This window comes from Nicotiana tabacum, chromosome 10 (genome assembly GCF_000715075.1).
Source record: "Nicotiana tabacum cultivar K326 chromosome 10, ASM71507v2, whole genome shotgun sequence".
NCBI classification, from domain to species: Eukaryota; Viridiplantae; Streptophyta; class Magnoliopsida; order Solanales; family Solanaceae; genus Nicotiana; species Nicotiana tabacum.
Window position 1 is genome coordinate 167,684,651 of NC_134089.1, and position 25,187 is coordinate 167,709,837.

Here is a 25,187-nt window from a genome sequence, read left to right on the forward strand (position 1 = left end):
TCTTGACACTTGTCAATCTTTTTGTCAATTCCCTTTTGCTGGGGATATCTTTTTTTACACTGGCCCCGCGCTTGTTCCTTGCTGACTATACCACTTGGATGTACTAGTCAGATCTCATCTTGCATATTTGGAAAGTTGATGGCATATTTTGAAGTCAATTCACACTTGTTCTGACCAAACAGACTCTATTGGGGATTTTTCTATGAAAGGAAAAAGATAAAAAGGGACAGAATAAAAAGACAAAGGAAAAAGATGACTCTTTAACAAAAGAAACTATAAATAAAAACCTATCAAATGCAGATACCGACTCTAATGGTCATGACATGCATATGTGGCCTATCCTCTACCGCCAATCATCTTTCAAGATCTTCATTTGGCAATTCCCCATCTGATTCTCAATCCTATTCGACTTGTAGTACCCGAAGGGTTTTCACTATCAAGTCTCTCTCATTTTTGGTTTTTCTCTCAGCTTTCATCGCCTTATGGTGTCCGTGAAGATTTTCACCGATAAGACTCTCTCATTTGTATCACTTTCCAGCTGGGGATTCGGAGTGTTGCCGGTATGACTCTTTCTGTTGGAGATTAGAGTCCTTTCTGCTGTGGAACAGAATGTTATGTTCGCCAGTAAGACTCTCATTTGTCTGACTTGGCATCTTTTGAAGACTGATCAGAAGGTCTTTCTTTGGACCGTAATGTGGGTTTTGGATAGGGCTAGAAAGAGAGGGTATTAAAGGCTCAAAAATGCATCGATTTTGGGTTATTAATTACAACTTTCGGAACTAGATTTATTTACAACAAACGCAACCTTTGCCCCAGTTTCTTGCTTGGGGATATTTTAATTGATCTTTTTTCATTTTTCAAAACTATGACCGAGCCGTGAAGTGCCTACGTATCCTCTTTGAGGAATCAGGTCAAACGTAGTTCCCAATTCCTCTTTTTTCTTGTGACTTTCTTTTTGTTTTTGTTATCATTTTTCTTTTCTTTTCTTTTGCTTTCTTTCTTGCTTTTTTTCTTGTTTTTTTTTTGTTTTTTTTTTGTTTTGCTATTCTTTTTTTTTACCTTCCATGTTCGCATCTTCTAGTCGTTGCTACTGATTCCGAACGAGGGGTATGAAAGAAAAATAAATAAGGCTCAAATGGGGTAACGAAGGATAAAGTGTTTGGGTAGCAGAACAAAATGCCTTCGTCATTCCAGTCTTCAAGACATGCCAGGTGCAAACAACATAATTAAACAATAGATTTATAGTCTCTTCCGATGGTGCTGGACTTGACAATTATGTTAAGCATTTGCTTTTCCTTTGTCATTTCTAAAGCATCGTTGGGCGACACTCTCATTATCATGACCGACCCTCATGCCAATTTGGCGAATCTTGCTTTTAACGGTTTTCTTTGTGTTTAACTTGCCCCAGTTCCACATGACTTGAGCTCTGAATAATCTCAAACCGTCCTTATTTTCTTTAAACGGTCTAATCGCCTTTTCGGGGTTTTATGATTAACTTTAAAGACTAGGCCCAAACTGTGTGCACATGTCATGTCACTAGAATCGGCGTTGAATAAAAACGATAAAAGGACTAAACAAAAAGATGACTGGAAATAAAAGACCGGATTCTGCATTAGATTACCGGTGAAATGGTTAAAACAAAACAAATCAGAACAAAACCCAAAAAACGAACGAGACAAAACCTAAACAAACTGCTATGATGAAATGGAAAGATAAGAAGGTTTGACATAAGACAGTATTCGGATTACAACCCTAAGAATAATCCGGACAGCAGAAATGACAACAAAATAAGCCACCAACAGTGTCTCTCTTGCTAACCAAGGAATGGAGCGGCCTCCCACTTCATCAAAAACTGACATCTTAGCCACTGAGCTTTGCATCAATACTGCCAAGACCATTACCAGCTTCAACATCATCAACCTCTGTCAACAAGTTCTCGATAGGGTTCGAGTGCTCCATGTCACTGTTATTGATCACAATCCGCCCTTCTTGGATCATTCTTTCTATTTCTCTTTTCAAATCCCGACAGCTTTCCACATTGTGCCCATGGGCATTGGAATGGTATTCACACCTTTTAGAAGGGTCAAAGCTTCTTGCACGTGGGTCCACACAATTTGGAGGAATAGGTGCAATCATGTCATGATTCTTTAACTTCTCAAATAAGCTTTCATAGGACTCTCCTATTGGTGTAGAATTATCTTTCAACCTTTGTTCCCCTTTATACCAATGGCTTGGATGTGGGTTATAGGGCACCTGAAAATTTTGTGGAGACTTCTGGATATTTTGTGATTCTCGTGCTCGCCTCCTGGGGTGTTTTGGTGGTTGGACAACATACTGAGGTGGAGCGACAGAGTATTGAGGGTCCTGGGGTGGATAATACTGCTCAGGGGAGCCATAGAAAACCTGAGGAGGCTGCTCATACCTTCGAGATGTTCTCCTGGGCCCTCTTCTCGACCCTGATGTCATCATGATTTCTTCAATTTTCTCATTCGTGTCGCTAAAATTATCAGATTCAGCCCGGAAAGCCTGAGTTGCGGCTTTAAGAACTGCTTGACTTATAATTTTGCCTGTCTTAAGACCATTCTCTACCATTTCTCCAATTTTGATTGCTTCCGAGAAGGTTTTGCCAACTGCGGACACCATGTTTTGAAAGTAATCTGGCTCTTGCGCTTGAAGGAAGACAGTTATTAGCTCGGGGTCATCCATGGGTGGCTTAACTCGAGCTGCTTGTTCTCTCCATTTAATGGCATATTCCCTGAAACTTTCACTTGGTTCCTTCTTCAGGTTTGAAAGGGAGATGCGGTTTGGGGCAATGTCGATGCTGTATTGGAACTGCTTGACAAAGGCCTGCGCCATGTCATCCCAGACATACCAGCGAGACGTGTCTTGATCCATAAACCATTCGGAGGCTACTCCCGTAAGGCTTTCCACAAAATAAGCCATCAATAATTTTTCATTTCTTCCCGCACCTCTCAATTGATTGCAATACCTTTTCAGATGGGCTATGGGATCTCCATGTCCATCGTACTTTTCAAATTTCGGAGTCTTGAAACCAGGCGGCAAGTGGACATCGGGGAACATACATAGATCTTTGAAGGCAACACTCTTTTGACCTGCCAACCCTTGCATGTTTTTCAACCATTGTTCTAGGCTTTTCCCTCTTTGGGTCATTTCTTCCTGTACCATCTTTCGGGCAGGCTTCTCAATCTTTGCAGGAAGATCAAACGAGTACGAGTGGTACTCAGGAGAGTGGTACTGCTCTTGTTGTGTCGCGAATTGTGACTCATGACGAGGCTGTCCTTGACCACTGGCCCATGCTTGACACATTTCGGTCATTTGTTGTTTCAATATTCTATTTTCCTCAACCATAGTAGACTCTTGTTGAACCTTCCGACCCTGAGTCTCTTGAGCACTTGTAACAGCTTCGACGTCAGTTGTCATTTTTCCTTGGACCTTGTGTTGGCCGCCTACCACAAACCGACCACCTCAACTTTCTGTGCAAAACAAACAGGTTAGAATGGACTCAGTCGGTCCCCATTATTAACAACATCCTTTCCTTTTTTTCTTTTTTTTTTTGATGTTTTTCTTTTTTTTTCTTTTTTTTCATTTTTCATTCTCTTTTTTTTTTTTTGCTTTTTTCATTTTGCTTTTTTTTTTGTCGTGGTCGAATCTTATGGAGATTGCCTACATATCATGACCCCGCATGAATCAGACCTTGCGTAGTTCGGACCAAATGAAAGGTAAAAGCAATGGAACATTTTCTTTATCAGTTTTCATAATAAAACAAATTGGGTTTTAAGGGTTTGAAATATCCAACAAACTCAAAAATCAAACAACCCACATATTCCAGTCAAAATATTTACAAACTCAAAAACAAACGGCCAGTTCCTTTTCCCGTTTGACAAATGCAACCAAATGGTTATTTTTTCCAATGTGGCCCCTTCCAAATTTCACAGGAGTTTGAGGTCGGGAGGATTATTTTATGACACTTTACAAACTCGTCCATTCTTTTACGAAAATAGCCTTTCGACAATTGAAAGATACTCTAAGGCTATTTCGGCAAGAACGGTTTAAGACGCTGCCGAAGCTGGTTCGGCTTATTTTGATTAAAAACCCAAACGGTATTCACCTGACCGTTGACTCTTTTTTTCAAATTACAATAAAAACCTAGTGTTGCAAACACGGCCCTTCAGCGCCTCGGGGACGAAGATTTTTTAAGGCTGTGTGGGTCAACTGGACCAAAAATCCTAAACATAACCCAAAAGGTGGCTGTTTATGCAAAGTCAGCCTTCCGGCGTCCCTTTCGGGAACATTCGGCTATGTCTTGATAAAACAGCGTCACCCGACTTCTTTATGACTCTTTTTATCATTTTTCAAATTAGAAAACTCAATATTGCAAGCACGACCTTTCAACGTCTCGGGGACGAAGATTTTTAAGGCTGTGTGGGTCAACTGGACCAAATCTTAAAAAATGACCCCAAGGGTGGCTGTTTATGCAAAGTCAGCCTTCAGGCGTCCCTTTCAGGAACATTCGGCTATTTATGACAAAACAGCATCACCCGATCTCTTTATGACAGAATTGAAATTTGACATATATTTTTTGTTATTTATTTGTTTTTGGCTTTTTTAGCAAAAGGTGGGGTTGGACCCGATGAGGGTTGCCTACGTATCTCACATCCGGTGAGAATCAAACCCGCGTAGTTCGGGCAAATAAACTATTTTTGAGAAGACCCTTAATCATTTTCTACATTTTGTTTTTTATTACAGCAAATAAACAAACTATCATTTTTCATTCATAACAAACAAACTAACATAAAACATTCCTTCTTTTCTTTTCTTTTTCAAAATTTCGGCAGAGTTTCGCCACTACTTGGACATTTATTTTTTTTTCTTTTAACAATAAGTAGTTATATCTCTATACTGTTATTTTCTCCTCTTTTTCACTATTTTCTAATTTGTGGAAAATGATAACAACATACAAAATCTTATTTTTTTGAAAGATTTGCTTTTATATATATATATATATATATATATATATATTTATTTTTTATATTTATTATTAATTTCAAAAATGTGGCATGGGAGACATAAGGATTTCCAAGACATCTTGGATTCCGCAAATGTTCCCCATGCGCTTTTCCCAAAATATGAAGCATGGGGGACATATGGAATTCCAAGACTTCTTGGATTCCACAAATGTTCCCCGTGTGTTTTTCCCAAAAATGAAGCATGGGGGACACAGGGAATTCCAAGACTTCTTGGATTCCACAAATGTTCCCCATGTGCTTTTCCCAAAAATGAAGCATGGGGGACATAGGGAATTCCAAGACTTCTTGGATTCCACAATTGTTCCCCATGCTTTTGATTAAAATAACACCATGCTGAAAAAACGTGCGGCCCAAATGACCCATTCACCCTTGCATAAATACAACATGTAGCACATAGGATGCCAAAAGATGGTCTATTATTTTCAGGTTGCTTGTCCTAGACGAACCCAACCCCTGTGTTGAGTCCCCTAAGTCAAATGCACATGATGCAAATAAACGTTCCTACTAGGGATCCGGCATGTGACTTTGTTATACTAGGTTTAGAACCTGGGTGTTTGTTCTAGACCTGGCTTACCCGAGCGGACAGCTCGAGCCGAGGGGGGGCAGCGTACCAGGAATACAGAAGCTTCACCGGCTTAGCAACTTGTCCGAACCTCGTTCTAAATTGGGATTTGACACTATACAGAAAAGAAGTCGTACGAAGTACACCCTTCTTCATGATTCAGAAGACTCAGAGAGGAGATGGGTTTCGGCACAGTTTATATACAGTTCACGTAATATCAAAGCGGTAAAAGGCAACCAATTAGCACATTGAGCCAAAACATGTAACAAAATCAGATAAAACCAAATATAACAATTTATATAAGCTCGAATTTCTAACCCTAGACCAGTGGTTCTGGGCTTTGTCCCCAGCAGAGTCGCCAGAGCTGTCACACCTCCTTTTTCCGCACCCGCGAGGGTACAAGGGAGTTTTTTCCAATTAAAGGACAATCGAAACGGGATTTATTTATTTATTTCAGAGTCGCCACTTGGGAGATTTAGGGTGTCCCAAGTCACCAATTTTAATCCCGAATCGAGGAAAAGAATGACTCCATATTACAGTCTGCGTACCAGAAATCCGGATAAGGAATTATGTTAACCCGGGAGAAGGTGTTAGGCATTCCCGAGTTCCGTGGTTCTAGCACGGTCGCTCAACTGTTATATTCGGCTTGATTATCTGATTTTATACAAATATGAACTTATGTGCAAATTTTAACTTTCGACCGCTTTTATTATTATATGTTTTTTTTTTAAAAAAAAATGTGAACATCGCTTAAGACACGTCTTTGGACTGCGTCACATGAAATGCACCCACAATCCGGAACACGTTTTATTTGATGTTTTGGGATTTGGATTCGGGTCGCATGAAATGCACACCCGGGCTTAAGAAAGTAAAATATAAGCACGCGCCTAAAGAGACTATCGCGTTATTATTTTGGGAAAACCATGAAATTCGCTAAACGGCTTGTCTGAATTCCAAGTAAATTTAAAACAAGTATTTACTGAGGGCCCCGCAATTTGTATTTTTATTCGGCGAGGCTCATCTCATTCTTATCTTTTTAAAAGGAATTTGCAACGTCATGGAAATGCATCTCAGACCACGCCACAATCAATATACCCGTGATTAGAGACACATTTCGATTCCGTTGAGATTTGGATTTAGGTCACATAAATGTGCACCCGAGTTTAAGGAGATAACATTATTAAATGCGCGCCTAAAGCAACTAGCGCATTGTTATTTTGGGACGGCCGTAAAATTCGCTAAACGGCATGTCCCGAATTCTAATTATTTTAATATATACATTTAGAGGGCCCCGCGGCTTGTGCATTTTTCTTTTTTTTTTCCTTTTTTTTTTGCGAGGCTCGTCTCATTTTTACTATTTAAGGGCAAACTTAAAACAACTACGATTTTCTACTAGTGAAGCCATCCGAGATTAAACAAAAAAACAAATTCTAATAGGTAATAATATCCATGGTAAAAATGAAGAGCAATTCAACAAAGACGATACACAAACACTGCATAGGAAATCCATATCGTTTCATTCCATTTAAGCAAATATCACAAGTATAAAAATGCGTATGCACCTGTTTGAAGCAAGAACAACAACCAACTGGACCGACAACTGTCGGAAACCTCTCCAACGACGGAACCTCGATGTCAAGTTCAACGATATCAGACCGGAAGCCACGAGCACAACCCAACAACGACCTCCGACAGACTGCGCGATGACAACGAATAAACAGCGGTCACTGGGCACGCGAATGACGACTGGATAATCGCCTGGTTGCGATGGAGATTGGAGGAGAAAGGGTGGTTGTTTGGAGAGTGGCCGACGGGTGTGATGGAAACGAACAACAGCAGCAATGGCTGCTGCTCGAACGGCGCAATAATGGTGGCAGCAGTAGGGTCGACGGGCAGTTGAAGAAAAAGACGATAGTATCTTTCTCTTCAGGTGGTTTTAGGCGATGGGGAAGGTGACGAGCCTGTTTAGACAGAAGGACGGTCGACTGCTGCAGCGGGGGTTGCTGCAGCTCAACAAAACGAGGGGTCGTGGGTTATGGAGGATCGCCGGACTGGTTTTTAGTTACGGCAATGGAGAAGAAGTGGTCGTGGGGCTGGTTGGTTCGGCAGGTGGTCGATGGAGGGAGCTGGTGGTTTGTTGATGGAGGTGGCGTTTGGGTGGTGATGGAGTGGTTGCGATTGGTTTCTGTTTGGTGGTGGTGGTGTTTTGACGTGGGGGAGTGGGGTTATGGTCGCCGGTGGTTCAGGCGTTGGGAGGTTGCGGACGGTTTGGGTGAGGGTTTTTTGGACGTGAGTGCAGTAGGGTTTTTGGTTTTTCAAAGGAGGAGGAAGATGAACAGTGCTCCTCCTCCAAAATTTCAAAATCTCTCTCCTTTCTTGTGTTTGCCCGTGCATTTGTAGCACTTGCCAAGGAAAATGGACCCCACGTGTGTAGGGGTCCAAGATTTGTGTCCCCCATGCGCGGTGGGGTTCCCCGTGTACGGTGTTCCGTCCGTGTTCCCCACGCGTGTCCCCCATGTGTGGTGGACTCGGATTATTATGGGCTAGGTCCGAAAATTAGGCCTAAAAACCGGGTAGTTTGAACCCGAATATTATTCTTTTGCCCGGACCTGAGAATAAGAACACGATGTTGTTCGACTAATCCTATGTAAGCAAAATAACTACCAAAATAAGACTAATATTTAAAACAAAACTATATCTTTTTTAAATATTTTTTCAAGATTTAAAATAGCTACAAAATATTAATAAAACTATTTTTTTGTAATTTTCGTTTTTATATAAAGATAAAATATAAAGTAATATTTTTGTATTTTTCAAAAATTAAAATGACTACAAAACATTAATAGAACTATATTTTTTGGTAATTTTCGAAATTATGTAAAGTACAAAATAAGGTACTATTTTTTGTATTTTTCAAGTTTATGAGAAATACATAAACTAAAAGTTTATATATATATTTTTGTAATTTTTCTTTTTGCAACGAAATAAAGCAAAAATAGCCAAAATAGGTATATTAGACCTAGATTACATATTTATGCTAAAAATGTGAAAATTCTCGGGGAGGGTCAAAAATCAGGTGTCTACAGCTAGTTGATGAGACTTTTTTAAAGTCAGCATACAGGGGAATAATGCTAACAGCCAGTACAATGGATGCAGCAGGTACTGAGATTTTATTAGTAGAAATATTGTAGCTTGTATTCTTTTTTAGTACTTGCAGATTAATTGTAGATATATTGTAGAATAATTATAGTTTGTATATATATGTCTTCTTCTGCATTTTTGCTGCAGCCAATTAATTGCTTATTGCCACATAATGTAAGTACCATATTACCATTGACATATGTTGTTGTTGATTCAGAGAATGACGCATCATGGAAGTGATTTTTTGAGCAATTCAAGCTTGCGTATGGTGAAAGAGCAAACATGTGTGTTGTTTCGGATCAGAATGAGAGTATCTTAAAGGCAATATCTATTGTTTATCCCGTCATGCCACATTATTCATGCATGTGGCATATTTGGACAAATATACAGGCAAAGTTCAATAAGGGACATCTTAAGCTAAGTGAATTATACTTTGCCACGACGCGGTCATACACACTTGATGAATTTAATGAAAGGATGTCAAAGATTGAGGAGATTGGCCCCCGTGTTAAAGCATACTTATACGATATTGGATATCATAGATGGTCTCGAGTACATGCAACGATGAACAGAACTTGGACTATTACATCAAACATTGCAGAGTCGTTGAATGCTATAACAAAATATGCAGGAGAGTTGCCGATAGTAGAATTATTAGAGTATATGAGGACCCTTCTTGAATGTTGGACGAAAGAAAAATTATTGAAAACAAAGGGTACGTTCACATACCTTGGATACAAATTCAACAAAGAGTTGGATGACAACAGAACATTATCGCATAAGTAAGATCTGATTATTTATTGAATCAAATTCATAAACAGCACAATGTAGTTTTTTTGTTGATATTTTGTAGATATTTTGTATATAGCTTGATTTTAACCATATATGAATTGTTTTTTGCTTGTAGTACTCGTAGGTGAGGGCTTCAACAGACTATATCCATATGGTAATAGATGGTGTGAGGCGCTATATTGTTTGTCTTGAAAACAAGAAATGTAGTTGTGGGCAATTCCAGTTTGATGAACTACCTTGTCCACATGCTTTGGCTGCTTTAAGACAAAGGGATGAGTCCTTTGAAGACTATTATTCTCCTTATACACAAGGGCGAACCTCTTGCGTACGTATGAAATACCAGTAAATTCGCTGTCTGATGAAAGCAAATGGAATGTGCCACAACATATAACTGAAGAAGTAGTAAAATCCACCTAAAGGAGGGAAAAGGCAGTCAGGAAGACCTCAGAAAGAAAGATACAAAACATATGATGAAATAAATTCAAAAAAGTACAAGGTTTCATGTGGCAACTGCGGAGGAGAAGGGCATAACAAAAGATCTTGCAAGAATGCATCCAAAATGAAATAAAATTCTATGTAGTTAACAGAATATTTGATGAAAATTTGTTGGTTAGTTCTGGATAACAGATGTTGATGTGTAATAGTTATTTTTTTAAAGATCATAATGTAGTTAGTTAGGATATTTCTATAATGGGATAATACTTTCATATATTGATTTGTTTATGAATGTTTTCTATATATATAATCTATAACTTTTTTACTATATATACAATCCTTTACATAGTTGCTAAGGTGTTTTTGCAGTTTATCTACAATAAAACTACTAAAAAAATACATTATCGGGAATTTACAGAGTATATACATTATAAATCTGTAGGAAAGTAGTTAAAAACCAAGCCGTATTGTAGATGAAGTATTGTTTACATTCAACAAAATAAATATAAAAGAAACAAAACACACCGTTATAATAATCTACAAAATATCTACAAATACAACGACAAAAAAACTACAAAATATCTGTAGCTGACGTAATATATAGATTAAAATTCTGGTAGAAAGAAGCTTTATGTTGGAAATAATGTAGATCAGAATAACTGTATAAAATTTCAGTTGGAAAGGATTTAAATGCTAAAAATAATGAAGATCAAGTACTGTAAAGATTCAACAAGTGAATGTAAACTCAACAGAATGTTTCCATTTGAACTACAATACTGGATAAAGAAAAAAAACAAAGGCTACTATAATTGTAGCACAAGTTTGCTACAATTAAAACATACTAAAATGTTCAAAAAATTGTCTACCATCTTTCTTATAAACTAGCATCAACTACACAATTGTACTACATGTTCCATTCAAAAGATTACAACTACTTCTTCTTCCTCTGGACTCGTGTTTTCTCATTCAAAGCTGGTGCACCTTTCCTCCTTGCCAATTTGCCTGTCACTTCACTATCACTAAATGCCCCAAGCTCCTGTTTCTTTCTAGTATAGTCCCAAAGTAGCGCTCCATAGCGTCTATGGTGTTGGTCAATATCAGAAAGGTCTTCTGGGGGAATTGATAATTCTCCAATACTAACATACTCTGCAAAGGCAGCAACAAATACACCACAATCTCTGTAAAAAGATAACAAAATGTCAATATTTACCAAACCATAAAAAAATGGTTAAATGTATAGAAAGAAAGAAGAATTTTAGAGTGATCCTTCTTTTTGCTGTGGTATCTCTCCGACTATCCACCGAATGTTAAGAGTGTCGGTAACAACTTTCTCAATGTATGTTTTTGTATTCTTGAAGTTGATGTCTTTCTGCTTCCCATAAAACCCGGTGCATGACAAATACAAAGGGATAATAATAGAAAACTTATCGACACAAAATTCAACAATAGGGTGATTGTGTGAAGAGACCATGGAATCATACGCATAAAGACACCTTTCTGCAATGTCAAAAACAATCAACACCTAGTGGAATTTTTCTACAATGTTGACGGGCATGATGACATAATCAACTTCATCCCATGCAACATTTGCGAGTAGTCTATACCCCAATATATATTCTGCTACAACATCCTGGGGTTTGATTACAGAAAACTTCTTTTCTGAGGAGAATTTTTGAACTTTTCATAAATCTGATCAATCTTAGTCTTGAAAACACAATTTGTTGTAGTAAATCTGGTATTGTTGTGGGGGCTATACTTGCCTCTTTTTCTCAAGTAATACATTATAACATTAATGTGCTACAACAAAAACAGATTGCATTTATACTACATGTTATCTCAAAAAATTCTACACAAAACTACAAACTATCTACAATACATCTACAATCAGAATACAAAGCATCTATTCATTCAGAAAATCCAAAGTATCTACAATTTAGCTACAAAAAAACTACAAATTAAATACATTGAATATTACCGAGTCGTTAATGACTTGTCCTGGGTGTGCAAGGGAAAAGAACCACTCCTTCTTGTCAACCTTTTCAACTCCAAGATCCAACCATGACTTAATTTGGTTGTCCTTTATAGAATACAGAGCCTTCCTCCTATATAAACCAATAGAAATTAAAATAAAATTGTTGAATGAAGTGGATGTGTAAAAGATGAATACAGGAATATAAGTGTCAAATTGTGCAACCTAACCTCTTTGAACGTGTGTCGGTACCGTTGTATAACCACTTGTGGAATTGATCCAACAACTCAGGGTCTACATTTTGACCAATAACACTAGTAAACGGGTGCTTGAGGTGGAATATTAGAGGTCCAACCGAGGTACTGCCACCAGAAGAGTATAAAGGGAGAAATGGTGATCGGGCATGCTTTCCCGACTGCCTTGTTCTACCTTGATACACGGGTGTTGTTTCATCTTGTATAGGCTCGCTGAACTTAACCAACTGGGAGAAGTTATCAGGCAGCTCGAAATCATCAAGCGTAAACTCCTTCTTCTCACCTTCGGATTCTTCTAAATCACCTACATTCACAAACTTTGCCTCTTCACCTACATTGTCATCTTCCGGGTACTGCTGTTCTGTTTGAGCTGCTACTGTCACTCCGTGAATTGGAGATTGTGCATGCAGATCTTCCCTCTCTGAAACACCATGTATATATAACTTAATAGAATGGTAAAAATATTGAAACAAAAAGAAAATATCTCTGAAAACAATTTCAAACTTGCATTATCTTCATCAACAGCCCTTTCAAAATGTATATATAAATCAACACGTGCCGGATAATTTTCTTCACCATGTGCACATTCAACATGTTCTGTTTTTTTCATTAAAAATATTAAATAATACTGGATAGTATTGGCTTGACAATTTATGAAGATATGAAGGTGAGTCATAATATGTACATAAATCTGTATTGTTGTGTAAATAAGTTGGAATTAATTGTATATATGTTGTATATATAATGTAGACAAATTGTAGTTATGTTGCAGATATTTTGTAGTTATTTTGTAGATGTTGTGTATGTAATTGTAGATATATTGTAGATACCTATTTTGCTGGGGCTGACCTGCACTGTTTCACTATTATTGAACTGAAATTGCTGATTGTTCTTATCTTTTGGTTGGTCAGTATTTTTGGTTGAACTCCCAGCAAACTGTAAGTTTTATATTAGTTAGGATATAAATAGTTTTGTTAATATGATTAAGATTCAAATGTTACCTTTGCATCAACTTGATCATTTGGATTATTTATCACTTGCAAAATAGTCTTGACTGATTCCTTTATTAGGTCTCGAAGACTACCTAGTTCTTTAAATACATCTTCCCTAAGTTTTTCAAGCTTTCCATCGACCTACATAATAAAAAAAATATATATATAGTTACCTTTAGAAATATGTATTAAAATACAGATACACTATTATATAAAAATCAGAATGCTTTATTAGGACTACATGTTACCTTCTCAACACTTCTTTTTAACTTTTTTATTTTACGAAGAATAGACTCCTTTTCCTCTTTTTCAATTGATTCTTTGGGTTCCAATGAAGGGGCATCAACTTTTGGATTCTCAGAAACATGTTCCACCTCTTCAATTGTGTACTCAACTTTATCAGGCAAAGACATCACTGAAAGCTCTTCAGGTGATTCATTTATGTTGGTGAACTGAATGATGAAAAAAATAAATTAGCTTGTTTGAGGTAGAATATGTATACAAAATGTAGATATTTTGTAGATACATTGTATTATAATGGATAAAGACCATTTGCCTTCATCCATTCAGGCTTGATCATTTTGTCTTCAATTGCAGCTAACCAAATTTGACCCTTAGTAGCTGACCAGTTTAGTATGCGAGCGATTGAATTAGAAATATTTGTAGCTATATCAATGTTGACGGAGGAGCAACACTCATACAACCATACTTGCATGGCTAGTGGGAATCCTCGAATGAGATAAGAATGAACGAAAGGATTTAGCATGTGCCTAACATATTCAATCAGGTGTCTGTAAGACTGAACACCCCATGAAAATGACTCGTACTGACTGGATTCAACCAAATAAAACCTAAAATAATCTACCAACCCAATATGGTCTCTCTCTGAAGGACAAATGAAGTATTCTATGAGATATAGAATACATAACTTGACTGCATCCTCATCATTGACCCAGCTTTTGGTTGTTACTATCTGTTTTAGGTATGTCTTCTCCACTTTTACTTTGTTTGGAAAGTAACTACTCATTAACTTACTGACATAACTAGGAGTGTAACCAAAGTCTGTCACCTCAGTATGACATCTAAGACCAGTTATTACTGCAAACTCTCTCAATCCAAAATTTAACCTCTCACCTTTTAACTCAGCTGAAAAATAGGAAACATCAGATGATTTCAATTCATACTTCATAAGAAGATGAATAGCTTGATTTTGCATGCATAAATTGGGAAATGACAGTAAATAACCAAAGCATGTCTTCTTGAACAGCTTCAAACCATTTGGAGATAAAAGCGCTTTAATTTGGCTAGGAATGCTAGGATCACATAATGTCTGGAATCTAAGCACCTCATAATCAACATTATGGGATGCAAAAAAATGTCCATTCTGCAAAATTCAACAAATGTAATCTAACATTAATACAGTAATTAAAAAGCACTGATACATTTGTATGTTTCTACAAAATAACTTCAAAATTATACAATATAACAACAATGTTAAAATACATCAACAAATCTACAATTAAACTACAAAATTAAGACAAATAATTTCACATTATTTCAGTGCTTAAAAACATAGATACATATGCAATTTATATAGAACATTTCTACAAAAATCTACAAATAAAAAAAACCACAGAGTTGTAGATGTTTACCAACTAAAACAGGCGAAATAAGTACTGAAGAAATTAAAAGATTCTTACCTTCACCAGTGAGTGTTTTCGAACATTTTGAGGAGTTTTAACACCAGAGGCTTTTTTTGAATTTTTCTTCTTTTTGGGAGTTTTTGAACTGGGAGCCACCTTAGCTTTCTTTCCAGGTTTACTGATAGGCACATCTTCTACAAAATCATCATCTATAACTATCCCTTTTTGTTTCCTATCCGCTTGTTTGATTGGTTTCAAAGATTCTCCAACATCGAAATCATGTTTTTGTTTAGTTCTAGCTTCAGCCCTGATTTGACGAGGAGAAACACTATACTTCATATCTACAATTGCATGTGCAGATTTCCCTTGCTTTGGGGGTGAATGTGGTGATAATACACCCAAATCGAAAGAAGGTACATCAGATTCTACATCCTTTTTAGGGTTGTGTTTTGAAGTTTTGTTCTCCTTCATTGAGAAATTTTGAAGCTCAAGGGGAATTAAAAGTGTGTATGAACGAAATTGAAGATTTGGCTTTAATTTTGACTGGATTTGTATAAGAAGCTTCAGCAGTGGGTTTGAAGCTTTGTTTTTCTGGTTTTAGTAGAGGTAAAAATGGCTAGAATCGTGTGTGTGTGTCATGATACGTGGGTGGGGTCATAGGTTTAGGAGAGAGAGAGAAACGTGGGGGGGTAGGGATATGGAGGAATATACGGTACCTTTAATTTAGGAGTGATATAAGGTACAATTAATTTACAGTTAAAACACCTTATGGTATAAAATTGGTAATTAGGTATATTAAATGTAATTAAATCAAACCTTAAACATTAAGGGTAATATAGTTTCCTATATGGCATAGGATTGTAAAAATTCCATTAGTAATTAGAAACCTAAGTACTGAAGATCGGCTGCTGTGAGAGAGAACTGAGAACCGAGAAACCTAATTAGATCTGCGACTGCGGTCTGGCTGTCTGGGAGTGCGATAGAGATGACGTCACGGCGACTTCACGACCTCGGCGCCGACGACTCTCAAGTGTGACTGCTGGTTTACTCATTTTTTACCTTTATTCTTCGATCTTCAACTCTTCAACAGGTTCATAACTTTTCATTCTTCAATCTTCAGTTTTTTTAGAATAATAGCTGTATTGTTGGAGAAGGAATATTATTTTAGTAAACATCTCGAAATTTCTTGACTACTGTATATGGAAAATTTATTATGAAGCTTTAAGCACCTAGTAATTATGAATGTTTACTGTGAGGTACTCATGTTAATTCTGTCAATAGAACATGATTTACCTATGTTCCCTAATTGTATATCCTATTTTGTAAGTAGCTTAAGCCTTGAAATATTATTATCCCTCACGAAAAATAAGCATCACTTCCAAACAATAGATGTGAGATTCACTGATTGAGGGTCTGTATTTCGTAAGTTATCATAGTGGTTTGTTTACGAGGATGCCTTTGTTAGCATTAAATCATGTTTCATTTGTTTGCAATTCTGTTCCCAAAACTCAAAAGTGTTCAATTCTATGAGCAAGTTCTCAATTTGTTAGCATTAGTCTTAATTTGTGTTTATATTTGTTTTAATTTTGTGTAGATGGCAGATGAAAGTAGAGTAAGTGATGTCGGTTCAACTGAAAGTTTACCTATTACTGAAGATAGAAGATAACGGAGAAGTTCGCAAAGTAGAGTGCAAATATTGTGGTTGAGTCCATAATATTCATACAAAGAGGAACGACACATATTGTTTAAGAAAGCATATTAGGCGTTGTCTTGAGCGTCTTCCTGAAATCCGTATTTAAGAATTAAGACTAAGTTGATTCGAGACTATTAGTGTAAACTTGAATTGAGGGATGTCCTCTCTATTTTTGTTGAGCTATGTGTAATTCTACTGCTACTCGTTAGAGTTTTTGCTTTTGTTTAATTCTGTTGCACTGTGTTAAACTTGAATTGTGGTTATTTGTGAGTTAGGCAGAATTGGTAGATTTGAATTGTGCACTGTTGCACTCGTTAAACTTGAATTGTGCACTGTTGCACTCGTTATTTGTAAGTTGGGCGAAAGTTTGTCATACAATGACGATTATTTAGTGTTGCTAGCTTGCTTATTTGATTATTTAGTATTGCTGGCTTGCTGGCTTTTTTTTAGGCAGAATGGTAGATTACTTAGTGTTGATGCGGTGCTGCCTTACACGCCTTTTGTTATGCAGAATTGGTAGATTTGATTATTTAGTGATGCTGCCTTTTGCTTAATGCTTAGGCTCTTAGCACTTAGCAGTACGTGACACATGAATATGTATTAAACCGAAACCGTGCCGAAACCATACCGAACCAAAATAAGAAATACCGAACCGTACCGAAATATTTTGGTATGGTATCTGATATGTACAATTGATAAACTGAATACCGAAATACCGAACCGAAATTCTTAAATACCGAACTGAAGTACCGAACGTCCACCCCTAGTTAAAGGACTTAGCTTTATGCATATAGGATAAGCAACGAGAGTAACCTAGAGTTCGGTAGCAGACCACAGTAACGATAAATTAAAGTAAGAGTTATGGTATAGTATAGACTACTTAGATGTAGTAAAGCTAATGACGCCCAGAGGGACAAATTATCATAATTTTGTATATGTTCAAAAAGTGAGGCCTAGAGATTGGCTAAAAGCTGGAGGAAAGAGGAGAGAAGAGTCCCATAGGCGCACATACAAGGTCAGAGTCGTACAAGCCACATGATAGAAGGTAGCAATATTTACGAGATTGAAAGTATTCCGACCACAAATCATGGTATGAGAAAGAGGCCTAAAGGAGGGAAATGCCCATACATTTGGATTTATTCACAGAACAGTTGCCTAGATGGCAAGGAGAGTACTAAAGTATTCGGAAGACATAGGTTATGAAAATGATAAGTGCATCAGTCAACATTCGAGGAAGAATGTTCCAAAGAGGGGAATGATGTTACACCCCATATTTTCGTATGTGAAAGTATGCCATAAGTGAATTGATAAAAGTTCGGAAATGAGATATTACATCCCGCATTTTCGTACGTTAAAGTTTTGTCGTAATTTAATCAATATAGCTCGGGAATGAGATTATTTTAAGATTATAAGTATTGTACTATTTCAAACAAGTGATAAGTAAATTTGTGAAGGTTAGAGGGTGATCGAATTAAAGAAAATGAATTTCGTCGAAGTTTGAAAATTTGGGGATAAAATACGGTCCAAGCTATAATACCCGGTATTTATGGACTAGTATCATACAAGGTACCACATGACCATGATAGTAAAGTGTATGAAGTATATTAAAAGTTTATTGATTCTTTTATTCTTCAAAATTATACGTTCTTTTGCTAATAAAAGTAAATCCAGTTGATACCATAGCTTTAAAACAATAACATTATAATTGAATTAAAAAAAAAAAAAAAAAAAAAACTCAGTTGCAACACAATTTTATCAATAAAAGTTTAGCTGTCATCTGAATATCCAAACAAAATCAAATTATGACACTTAACTTAGTAATACAAGTTACACTTTATAGATTAAATAGGATTTATATATATAAATATATATTATTCATGAATTTTGTAAATACCATACATTTGTTGTCCATTTTTTCCCCAAAGGCCACCACTCTTTTCCCCAAAGGATTGCACATAATTAATCTGAATTAATTGTCAAAGAGTTCTTGGATGTGCTGGATAGATAGAGATGGGATACTTATTATTCCTTTGAGTTGCTCCAACTTTTGTGCCTTTTTTTGCATAAAATAATGATCTCAACTATCATATCATCACGCAACTCATATTAATTACTAGTACTTAGCTTTCAACAAAGTTCTTGTTTATTTTTTCCTAGGAAAATTCTTTCTTATTTCTATTTGGAAAATTAAAAACACAGCTCTCCTTTTCTTTTCCCAGTCTTCAATTATGAATCTGAAGTATGCTTTGTGCCCAGCCTTTTCTGACTCCTTAAACAACATGAACATTTCCTTCTATTTCTATTAAGTATTTTTTTTGGGGTGGGTCGGTGGGTGGGAGGGGATCTAGCTCCTCGTTGTTACACTTCATTATGAGTTGCATCCGAGGGATACTTTGTGTTTAAACAATTTAACCTTAATAGTAGGGTAGTGTATACGCGACCTTACCCCTTCTTTAAAGGTAGAGAGGTTGTTTCAGATAAAAAGAAAGCAATAGCTACGAGCCATTAAACATAACAAGAGAACTTTTAAACTTTCCATAAAGTTGGGTCCAAGCACCTAGAGTTCAACCAAAAGTACACCATTACAAAAGTGGAAAATCCAGTTGATAATTAGAATAACTAGAGAACACCTTATCAAAAAATTAGAGTAACCAGGAAGACATAACAGTAAGAGTATAAAGCCAAGGATGAATTGCCCGCGGGTGAGTTGAAACTTGAATCACAAGACAACTTTGAGTACATTACTGAGTCCCAGCCATGTTCATGAAATGCCAGTACTTCTACTACTTTGCATGGAAACAGCCATGTGAGAGGATAGACTTGAGGCCCTGTGATCATGCTGCTGCTGCTGGAAAATGACGCTGTTATGCGCAGCATCCTGTCGGACGCTCAAGAAAGCAGAAGTGTGAGCCTCACGTGTAACCAAATCCTGAGAAGAATTCAAGTCGTTTGGAATTGATTCTTGAAGCTTCTTTGTGCTAAGAAAACGCCCTCCGGACCCTCTAACCCTCTTTACCGCGTGAAGATGCCGTGATTCATGAAGATACGGCTGTATGCAGTCAACAAGGGAAATGAACGCAGATTAAGCCCAATACGACAACAACAAGAGACTCGGTGTAATGCGTAGGCAGACCTAACCTCCTACCTTGTGAAGGCTGATTAAGCCCAATGTAGATCGAAAATTAGAAGTTATAGCAAGTTTAAGCTTATAATATTGGCTAAAAGGTAGGTTTAAGCTTATAATAGATGAGACCATTGGCAGGGACTACACTACATGCACAGTTGCATGATGTTTATTTTCACACTTTGAGTTGCTTCAATCTGTAAACATGGTACTAAAAACCTTTATATCTTCCTAGTTAGACTAGATAGGCATTATTAACCAGCTTGAGAAACTCTAAACACAACATAACCCGAAAACTCTAGCCTCCTCCGGAGAGGCAAAAATAAAACCTTCTAGTCAAGTACCTATTGACATAATCATACATCCCCAGTAAATGTGAAGAAACTCTCCAGTCTATCCGTTTTCCCCAATTGGTGTCTCAGCATAGTGCATTGGCAGAAAATCAACTCAGACAAACAGATTTGAACTTGCTTCACTACTAAAACATGGGAAAAGATGAAAAGTAACATATACCTTTCTAGCTTTGACAAGTTTGTTTTGAGCCTCAAGCTTAGCACGCATCTGTCTTCGCCTTAAGATCCCATGATACTGTTTCGCATTTACATAAACCGGTCCATCTTCTGCAAGATCGAGGGGTAGAGGGACCCGTGCAGGCGCTATGCTAATCATTTGAGGCTGAATTGACCAAATGTCAGAACTAAAACTATTTTGAGACTGGACGAATCAAAATACAATATTCATTATTATTCTCCTTTCCGAGCAAATACATCACCTAGTGCACAGATTGAATCAAATGTTTAAAGCTTGACTCAGAATACAAATAGTGCACATATAAGTCGCAAAACAATGATAATTCCTACATACAATGGCTTATGCACTCTTTCAGGTTAACTAAGGACGAAGTACAGTTTTAGCAAAATCAAACAACTTGAAGTTGTAAAACATCATGCACATAAGGATAGGAACATAAAAGGAAAATCAAGATTAATTGCATTTTAGTAAGGTAAGAAAAACAAGCCAATACGATGTCATTGCAAAAACATAAAAGAGTTAAAGTGCATTTAGCCTTCTCTCATATCCATAAACCAAGACTTGATATGTCAAAAAGACCACAAACATTAACGGATCACCTTCTATTTAATATATAAGGGCCATTGTGAAAAGTGATCTAGTAGGGAAAAAAGAAAAGAAACTGAAAATAAGCAACACGAGAGGCAAATATGATATTACAATACTCACAAAAACATGAGGTCCGTAAGCAGCATAAAAGCCACTGAGATAGGGGTCGGAGTAACCAAAAGGAGCGTGGCTCTGCAACATTAAATCTTGATAGATTAGTTTAATACAAATGTTAAAGCAAAATATCCTTGGATAGCAGGAACTTACAATTGAATGGGCCATTTCACTTTGTGAACAATCGGTGGGATATTCTGGATATCTAATAAAAGGATTAGTCTTGATTTGAGCTTGCTTATTCCTTTTGTAGCTCTCGTCGTGAACTGAGGAAAGCAAAACAAGCCGTAAGATACTCCACTCCTAATAGCAAATAAACTATCCAGGAAAAAGTCAAATTCTGTTTTGATAAAGCTATCAGCACTAAACTAAATAGCTTTTCATATATAGAATTCAGCCATTGTCAGCACAAGTGAGTCATTATCGTATAAAAGATCATGCTGCAAATGTATAAACGTTAAGCAAGCACCATCTAAACAAGTCGAGATGTGCTTTCTCAGACCAATTAAGACAAAGGATCCAGAAAATCCACTCTTACTGAAGTGTTACTAACAGCAGTCATTAATGATTACACTACTATAAAGTCCGAAAAGATTCACTTAATAATCTGCAAGTAATTACCAGATCCAGAAGAAGCGCATTGATCTTGAGAACCTGTTTTCCCCAAAGCAGTCACTTCTAGCGGGGAGTTACTATTTGATTGGGTGGAGTATGAGTCGTCGCCTTGTAATCCCAGACCAAGAGGCTTCATCTGCTGACAGGGCGGAGGTTGAAATACCACTTCTGAGGTTAAATTTTTCGGTAGAAACTGTGAAGACTGCACTTCATTGGAACTCCACCATGTTGAGCTATTGACAGCAAAATGAGGCACAAAGCAGGTGGAAGTTTGTTCTAAGCTTCTATTTGGTAAAGCTTGAGCTCGAACAGCCATTTGCTTATCCGCACATAATTTTTCCTAGGCATAATCCGGTGAAACAACAAAGACGAGTAGCAGGCTGCACAATTGACCAAAAAATGAAAAGCATAACATATTAAAATAAAATACAGAACACCCATAACATGATAGAGCAGCGAGGCAGATAAATCAATTTGAACTTGATATTTTCTCTTGATCCCTTAAAATGACTGCTTTAGTGCATAAAGCAGTATTAATGTTTTAATACCATTTATAGTTGGCAACTTAACATCTTACGCAACTCCACGATATCCATTCAAGCAACTTGCCCAGAATTTATTTCGATATTCAAACTCTCATGTAAACACCAAGCAGCTTCAAGCTACCAAACTTGAGGCATCAAATTTTCGAAGGTACATTAGTCTTCAACTCTATGGTCCCCCCAACCCCACCCCCCACCCAAAACAATAACTTCCAAAACATCCTGGTTCAGATACTACTACTCCAGGAGGGACCTCCATAAATACTTCTTTATTCAAATCTCCATGAAAATAACATATATTACTGTATACGGTTAAAATCGGGCCGACACGATTTTACTATTTGATCGAGATCAGGGAGTTGAATCGAGGGTTAGCCTCATAGTGGAGCAGGTCAAAGTGACGAAAACAAGGTACCGAGTTCGAGAATCGAAGTGCTTGCCGAGATCGAGGCCGGCAACGATCGAGACTACACGGGGCAGACTCTGAGCAAAGCACAATAACAGGAAAGCGAGATATCCATGACTGGTTGAAGATCATGGCGGGAATCTCAGAACGGATCAAATCAAAGACAAGTGTTTAGGCTAATCATAGGATTTACTTCCGTAATTAAAATTGTACCATAGATAGGATTCCTCTACTATATAAAGAGGGTCCTAATCATTTTGTAGACACCTTACACTCTGAGATATCAAAGCAATATAACACCTTTTCTATAGTTCATATTCTTGTTCATCAGTTTGTTATATTTTAACTGTTCTTGCACAAATTAGTTCGAGGGTATTCAACTCGAGGGCTGAATTCCGTTCAAACACTGGTTTGCTTTATAATATTGTTAATTTCTATTATTACTCTTTGCATCTATCAATTGATATTAGGTGAAATCACATATCCTTAAAACCACATTATAAGTTTAATTGTTATCCAATTTTAAGGGTAAACAATTAATGGGCTACTACTATTGAGTTAACCTACAGAGCTCAGATTATAACTAAAAACATGGAAATTCAAGTTAAACCACAAATCAATCAAGCTGGCCAAACATGCCATACAAAGACTTGATTTTTTAACAAGACAATTTAATCATACTGGTACTAAGGTGGTTGATGGGAGCTAGGAATAAAGAAGAGGGTAGGTTGTCATTTTGCGTACCAGGTTTACATACAGCTTCAAACAATTAATAATCAATAACATAACAATAGCCCATCACCTACCAAATAACTGTCCTTTTTTAGTTTATAGAGCAAACCTAAAGTTCCATCATCGACCAGAAAATACACAGAACTACTAAATCATGCATTCAATTTTTAAGGTTTTTAGCATTGAATCCATTGTATTTTTAAAGTCAGAGATTCATACCTACAATTTAATGCAATTTTAAGGAAATTTTTACACATATAAAAGCACCGGGTTAAGATGAACCCGGCACCACCAATACACTGCATCCGCCCCAAATCCCCATGCATCTTTAATACTCATCAATACAGCTCCAACCAACCATAAGTCCAATTAATGACAAATGACAAAAGAGAGAAAATCCTGAAAAACAGAAAATGCCTGAAAACCTATTTATTTTCTTTTTTCCCGTGCGCTATCCCCCCCCCCCCCAAAAAAAAACACACACACACACACCAGGAAAACCCAGCTTACCAGAAGGAACAAGAACAGTAGCTGAGAAGAAGGAGAAAAATAAATGAGGACAAAGAACAGTAGCTGAGAAGAAAAGTCAAAGCAAATTGTAGATCTCTTTTACACATAACAGGCACCATTCCAAAATTCCATCTTGTTAAGTTTCTTGATATACCCAAAACAGACTATATGAACCTGAAGTCAAAACCCCAGTTAGTATCCAACCATAAACAGTATCACATATTAAAGTAAAGATAATAACTTTACCCATTATTTTCCTTTTACACGTGCATAACCATTAGCAGAAAACTAACCACATGCATTCAACATTCAATAAGCAGAAGTGGAGAACACAGAGATATATAATACCCAAAATAGCAGATTTTACTGCAAAAACAAATGGCAAAACCGAAACAAACAGAAAACATGACTAATATAATAAGAGAAGAAGAAAAGAACAAGTCTACGTGTATATGAAAATATATAATCATCTCAGAACTTGAAGTAGGATAAATAAGTGGGAAAACTTTAAATTAAAGAAATGGAGAAATACCTTTAGATTAGGAAAAGAAAGGAAAATAAACACAAGAGTCGCCTGTTGGGATGAAATTAAGCATGTTCCCTTCCTTCAAACTCTCTCTCCCTCTCTCTATAAAAGAGATAGTAGTATTAAAAAAAACATGCTGCTTCTGCTGTTTAAGAATTAAAAAGAAAATTCCAATAGTAGCTAAGTAAATACTAATCTGTTACGTGAACCTATTTCCTTTTTAGTCCGTTCCAAAAAGAAGGAATCCTTTCTAAATTTGGTAACAATTTAGCTTAAAGTTACAACTCTACCCTTGATGAGAGGCTTTTATAACTACACAAATATTCTGGGTCCATTTGGACTTGTTTAGGATCACAAATTTTAAAAGTCTTCATTTTTTTCTTAAACTCCGTGCTCAGTCAAACAAGTTCACGTAAATTAAAACAAGTTCACGTAAATTGAAACGAAGGGAAAAGTAGAGTAGCTTGCTAACACATAAATGGCATCATCAGTTTTCAAAATTTTAACCATTTCTGACTTCTTTCTTTTTTTAAAAGATGAGAGTGTTAATTGGCTCAGAGGTCTGTACTGTAACACTAAAATAGTAGTAATTACTTTAGTCTTTACCCACTGTGTTTAGCCGCCCTTTACTGTTCCACTGTAATTACTTCTGTCACGCGCTTAATCTTCATTTGCATGACCTATCTCTTTTTCTCTTTCTTCTTTTTTGGACGTGTGAGGTACACGCTCGTAAATTGTGGAGTGTGTTTTGTAATCCGAATTTTAAATGGATTAATTTCGAAACGGTTAAGGTTATTGGTTCGTCCATTGAGCCTATTTACCAAAATGCCCCACATACAAGGCAATGACTTATAGTTTAATATCGTTTGATTGTGGTTTAGTTATAAATAATACTACGTAGGATTATCGTACAATACATGAATTGTTATATAGTGAATAAATAATACATGTATTATTATTTAAGATTCAT

At 36.7% G+C, this 25,187-nt stretch overlaps 1 protein-coding gene across 5 annotated transcripts; it reads right to left on the reverse strand.

Annotated features, from left to right (window-relative positions):
* Positions 1-19,034: 19,034 nt before the first annotated feature.
* LOC107789322 (nuclear transcription factor Y subunit A-4-like) lies at positions 19,035-24,383 on the reverse strand. 5 transcript variants are annotated; one of them, XM_016611106.2, is made up of 7 exons: positions 23,938-24,143; positions 23,692-23,865; positions 21,508-21,881; positions 21,040-21,152; positions 20,893-20,964; positions 20,167-20,367; positions 19,035-19,578 (listed from the first exon to the last, which is right to left on the reverse strand). In XM_016611106.2, the coding sequence occupies exons 3-7, from the start codon at positions 21,815-21,817 to the stop codon at positions 19,291-19,293; spliced, it is 984 nt and encodes a 327-aa protein (XP_016466592.1). In that variant the 5' UTR covers positions 21,818-21,881; positions 23,692-23,865; positions 23,938-24,143; the 3' UTR covers positions 19,035-19,290. The 5 variants fall into 5 exon arrangements, with proteins under 5 accessions (XP_016466592.1, XP_016466595.1, XP_016466591.1 ...); XM_016611109.2 differs by lacking the exons at positions 23,692-23,865; positions 23,938-24,143 and adding an exon at positions 24,224-24,383 and having other exon boundaries at positions 20,167-20,328; XM_016611105.2 differs by lacking the exons at positions 23,692-23,865; positions 23,938-24,143 and adding an exon at positions 24,224-24,383.
* Positions 24,384-25,187: the final 804 nt, after the last annotated feature.

Coding starts and splice junctions, on each gene's coding strand:
- LOC107789322 (XM_016611105.2), bottom strand. CDS start 21,817: ATGGCTGTTCGAGCTCAAGCTTTACCAAATAGAAGCTTAGAACAAACT. Junction 21,153..21,507: donor ATGCGCTTCTTCTGGATCTG/GTAATTACTTGC, acceptor TGCTTTCCTCAG/TTCACGACGAGAGCTACAAA. Junction 20,368..20,892: donor CTTACGGACCTCATGTTTTT/GTGAGTATTGTA, acceptor TGATTCGTCCAG/TCTCAAAATAGTTTTAGTTC.